Raw genomic sequence first — 5,661 nt, 5'->3', positions numbered from 1 at the left:
AAAAAACCCCAAACAAAGCAGAAACCAAGCAGGTGGCTTATGCCTGTTGTAATTCTAGCTACTGGGGTAACAAATGGGATAATCAAGAATGTCAGGCCAGTCAGGTAAAAAGCAAGACCTGATCTCCAAGAACAAAATGGGTGTGCTAGTTCATGCCTATAATCCCAACGAGGTGAAAGGTGAAGGTAGGAGGATTATAGTGTGAGGCTAGTTCCCAGCAGAAACATAAGATTCTATCTGAAAAATAAAAGCAAAAAAGGCTGGGAGTCATAGCTCAAATAGCAGAGCATGTGCCTACCAAGTTGGAAGTCCTAAATTCAAACCCTAGTTTATTCACCCTTCCCTTGAAGACAAATCAAAACAAAACAAAACAAAAAAGCTAAAATAATTTCAGATTTTTGTTGCTGTTGTTGCTGCTGCTAGTACTAGAGCTTGAGCTCAGGGCCGCTTTTTGGTTCACAGCACTCCACCACTTGAGCTGTAGCTCCAGTTCTAGCTTTTTGCTATTTAATTGGAGGTAAGAGTCTCAAAAACTTTTCTACCTGGACTGGCTTCTAAACTTGATTCTTAGATCTAAGTCTCTTGAGGAGCTAGGCTCCTGAATAGCTAGGATTATAGGCGTGAGTCACTGGCACCTAGCTTGTTTTTTCAAATAAAGGTTCTCTGAATTTCCCATGCTGGCTTCAAACTTGTAATCTTCCAGTCTTATCTCCTGGAGTAGCAGGGATTACAAACAATGCACATGATTTAAATGTAAAATTTTTTGTTATTATTGTTATTATTATTGGCTATACTGGGGTTTGAACTCAGGGTGTTCTTTTTCTTTTTCTTGCCAGTCTTGAATTCAGGACCTGGGCACTGTTCCTGTTTTTGATCAAGGCTAGCACACTCTACCATTTGAGCCACAACACCACTTCTGGCTTTTTCTGTCTATGTGGTACTGAGGAATCGAACCCAGGATTTCATGCATGCTAGGCAAACATTCTACCACTAAGCCACATTCCCAGCCCAGGGTGTTCTTTTTCTTGTTGTTCTTTTTTTGTTTTGTTTTTGCCAGTCCTGGGGCTTGAACTCGGCCTGGCCACTGTCCCTGAGCTTCTTTTTGCTCAAGGCTAGCACTGTAGCACTTGAGCCACAATGCCATTTCTGGCCTTTTCTGTTTATGTGGTGCTGAGGAATCGAAACAAGGGCTTCATGCATGCTAGGCAAGCACTCTACCACTAAGCCACATTCCTAGCCCCTGCACATGGTTATTTTTTTGTGGTGCTGGATGGAGATTGACTCTAGGGCTTTCTGCCCGCTAAGCAAGCACTCTACCACTGAGCTTCCTCTCTGCCCTGGGTGTAACCTTTTTTTTAAAAACTGTATTTACCTTTGTATCCATCATTCCCTCGGTGACTTCTCCCATCTCTGACAGGATAGCCAAAGAGTCTGGAAGTCCATACTTTGCTCCAGACTTAGGCTTATCACTACAAAACTCACTCTAGAGAAAGAAGAAATTAAGAATAAGATACGGCATGACATTTTATTATGCACAAATCTTTTCCCTTGAAATAATATGTACTGACCTGTATCAAAGTAATGCTAACCAACATTTGTCAGATAGGATTGTCTTTTGCTAAGAAGTTGCATTATGTAATAAATGGCAGTTTCTACACATATTTGAACTGAAATAACTTGACATACCAGATCCTGCATCTCTTTCTGTAGTCGTACCAAAGCTTTTCGTGTGCCAACAGCAAATACATAGGTATCCATGTCTTCATCATTCATAGTTACTTTTATTTGCTTCAAAAACAAAACAAAGATGACAAAATTTACATATTGAGTTCTGTGATAGGTAGATTTCTAAATGGCCTCCAAAGGACCTCCTTGGAGGTATACAATATCCCCTTGAGTAGGATTCAAGAACAAGATGGTATATCATCCCCACAATAATGTTAAAAGGCAGAAGGTGGGAGGGCCTCAGATGCCAAGCTGTGAGACCCGAAAGGGTTAAAGAGCTTGGAATGCCATCTTGGAGTGATAAGGGCCAAGCTCAAGTAAGGTCAAAGGGTCTGTCAAGGCTGACAGAGCAAAAGTTACTATCCCAAGTGTGTTTAAATTAGAACTGCTTGGACACTAAAAGCTTAAGGCCTTGGAGATAAGATGGATGTCTGTTTTACAGATGGAATGTTTTCTTGCTCTCTTCTGCTCCCTAATGATAAGGTAGTCAATTCTTTCTTTCTTTTTTTTTGTCATGGGGCTTGAACTCTGGGCCTGTGCACTGTCCCTGAGGTCTTCAGCTCAGGGCGAGTGCTCTACTACTTGAGCTATAGTGCCACTTCTGGTTTTCTGGTGATTTACTGGAGATAAGAATTTCACAGACTTTCCTGCCCGGGCTGGCTTTGAACCATGATCCTCAGATCTCAGCCTCCTGAGTAGCTAAGATTACAGGCGTGAGCCACTGGCACCCGGCAACAAGTAAGTTTTTAAGAGTCTAAGCCCTACTTGAAGAAGAAAATCTACAGTGACAGGGCTTAAGAAAGTAGGACAAGTCATAAGGACCTAAGGGTAGTTTCCAGAATATGAGAATAGTTTCCAGCTGGCAGATAGCAAGAAAATGGGGACTTAAAATCACAAGGAACTGAGTTCTGCCAACAGCCTAAATGACCTTGAGAAGACTGGAAGAAGAAATTCCTAGTTTGTCTGATACCTTAATTTCAACCTCCTAAAACGGTAGGAAGAGGACTTAACTAATCCAAAAAGGATTAGTAATCCACAGAAACTGTGAGACAAAAAATGGATACCGTTTCAAGAAATTATATTTGTGATAACTTGTTATATAAAAACAGAACACTAGCCATCATGATTGCTTATGCCTGCAATCCTAGCCACTTGGCAGGCTTAGATTAGGAAGATGGAATTTCAAGGCCAGCTGAGGCAAAAAGTCTGAGACTCAGCTGGGCGCCAGTGGCTCACACCTATAATCCTAGCTACTCAGGAAGCTGAGATCTGAGGATCATGGTTCAAAGCCAGCCTGGGCAGGAAAGTCCATGAGACTTTCCACCAGAAAACCAGAATGTGGCTCAAGTGGTAGAACTCTCACCTTGAGCTGAAGAGCTGAGGGAGAGCACGTAGGCCCAGAGTTCAAGTCCCACAACTGACCAAAAAAAAAAAAAAGGTTTGAGACTTCATCTAAACAGAAAAATCTGAGCATGGTGGTGTGCTTTTTCAAGTGGTAGAGCAATTGTCTAGCAAGTTCAAGTCTCTAAATTCAAACACTAGGACTACAACAAATAAACAGCCCCAGAATACTATTCATCTAGTACTCAAAAATTTTTTGATTTCTATTGCAACTTCTTGGCACAGAATTTCTAAAAATTTATTTTTTGGTGCTGCTACTGGGGCTTGAACTGAGGGTTAGGGTGCTGTCTCTTTTTTAGCTTAATGCTTCATTGTAACACTTGACACTGGACCTATAGCTCCACTTCCAGGGTTTTGGGGGTTAAATGGAGTCATACATACTTTTCTGCTTCGACTGGCACTGTGATCCTCAGATCTCAGCCTCCTTAGTAACTAGGATAATGGGTGTGAGTCACCAGCACTTGACTCAATTTTTTTTTTTTTTTGGGTGGTTCTGGGGCTTCAACTCTAGGCCTGGGCACTGTCTCTCAGCTCTTCAGCTCAAGGTGAGCACTACCACTTGAGTCACAGTGCTACTTTCAGTTTTCTGGTGGTTTACTGGGGATAAGAATCTCACAAACTGGGGCTAGGATGTAGCTCAGTGGCAAAGCGCTTGCCTAGCAAGCGCAACGTCTTGGGTTCGATCCCCAGTACCAAAAAAGAAAAGACAAAAAAAATACAGTTAAAAAAAAAAAAAGAATCTCACAAACTTTCCTGCCTGGGCTGGCTTTGAACCTTGATCCTCAGATCTTAGCCTCCTGAGTAGCTTAGGATTACAGGCAGGAGCACCCAGCTTCAAAAAGGATTTTTAATAATAAAAATACAACGAATATGACACTGTCATAAGAGTATGTTTTAGTATTTGCCCCAGGGGTGCAGAAAAGGGCTAAACTTCTCAACCCCTAAAAACTGGAGTTTTCTCATGAACAGCCTCTTCCCAAAACTATTTAAGGACTACCTTAAGACATTGCATGAGCATAAACCGGGTTTTTTTTTTTGTTTTTTGGTTTTTTTTTTTTTTTGCCAGTCATGAGGCCTGAACTCTGGGCCTGGGAACTGTCCCTCAGCTCTTCAGCTCAAGGCTTGCACTATACCACAGTGCCACTTCTGGCTTTTTCCGCTTATGTGGTGCTGAGGAATTGAACCCAGGGCCTCATGCATGTGAGGCAAGCACTCTACCACTGAGCCACCTTCCCAGCCTTAAACTGGGTTTCTTAACAAAAATAAAAACACATTCCTGACATTCAGGAAATTCTGAAAGTATTAGGAGCTGAGTGCTCTCAATCTCCAATTAACTACCAAAAAGCTGGATGGTATGGCTTAAGTGATAGAGCACAAGCCTTAAATAAAAAATGTAAGGGATATCAGATAGCCCTCAGTTCAAGCTCCAATATAGGCATGCACACACACACACACAAAATCATGCTTGGCACTGGCGGCTCACACCTGTAATCCTAACTACTCAGAATGCTGAGATCTGAGGATTGAGGTTCAAAGCCAGCAGGGCAGGAAAGTCCCTAAGATTTTTATTTCCAATTAGCTTCCAGAAAAACCAGAGCTGTGCGCTGTGGCTCAAAGTGGTGGAGATGTAGCCTTGAGGGGAAAAACATCTCAGGGACAGAGCCCAGGCCCTGAGTTCAAGCCCCATGACTGATTAAAAAAAAAAAATCAAAATTATTTGAACCCAAAAAGTATTAGAGAAGAAACCCAGCTTCCTGCCAAAGATAAACCATATGCAAGGAGCAAAATAGCAGACTAAGACAAACCATCTTTCCACTACCACAGCCAAGGAAGCTGATAATATCTCCTTCCCACCAAAAAGCATACAAAGGTCTCCTGACCTTTGCACACTGAATGGATCGATGATGATCAGTCTAAATAGGAAAGTGTCAATGTTTTGGAAAGGAATACAAATAGAGAGTCCAAACAAAATTCAAGAAGATATGGAATAAGCTCTAAGAATTCATTTTGTACACAGAAACCAACAAGAATACATACCACTTGATCACTCACTGGCCTCATCATTCGGGCCAGGACATTCAGTAAGTCTTGTCTCTTGAGGAACTGCAAAATGAAAAAATATGTGTTAATTTAGTTGCAAGTTCTACTTATTAAAAAGAAAAGGTAGCTCAGTGGTAGAGTGCTTGCCTTGCATGCATGAGGTCCTGGGTTCGATTCCTCAGCACCACATAAGCAAAAAGAAAAAAGCCTGAAGTGGCGCTGTGGCTCAAGAGGTATAGCGCTAGCCTTGAGCTGAAGAGCTGAAGGACAGTGCCCAGGCCCAGGGTTCATGCATTATGACCGGACCCAAAAAAAATTAAAAAAAATTTTTTTTTTAAAAAGAAAAGGCCCTGGAGCAGATATCACATGATTCATCAAAGATCCTCTACAATAACTTTTCAGCAGTATTTTTTTTTTTTTTGGGTCCGTTCATGGGGCCTGAACTCTGGGCCTGGGCGCTGTCCCTCAGCTCTTCAGCTCAAGGCTAGCGCTCTA

General features: G+C 42.0%; 1 protein-coding gene across 1 annotated transcript; it reads right to left on the bottom strand.

The window, feature by feature from the left end:
• Positions 1–1,372: 1,372 nt before the first annotated feature.
• Positions 1,373–5,248, bottom strand: LOC106002173 (coiled-coil domain-containing protein 47-like; the record flags this gene model as incomplete). The annotated part of the gene is made up of 3 exons (XM_013037091.1): positions 5,164–5,248; positions 1,687–1,788; positions 1,373–1,483 (listed from the first exon to the last, which is right to left on the bottom strand). Coding segments are annotated over exons 1-3 (240 nt in total), but the record flags the coding sequence as incomplete, so codon positions are not given.
• Between the last annotated feature and the right edge of the window lie 413 nt (positions 5,249–5,661).

This window comes from Dipodomys ordii, unplaced genomic scaffold (assembly GCF_000151885.1).
Source record: "Dipodomys ordii isolate 6190 unplaced genomic scaffold, Dord_2.0 Scaffold4068, whole genome shotgun sequence".
Taxonomy (NCBI): domain Eukaryota; kingdom Metazoa; phylum Chordata; class Mammalia; order Rodentia; family Heteromyidae; genus Dipodomys; species Dipodomys ordii.
This window is presented reverse-complemented; position numbering and strand designations above follow the sequence as displayed.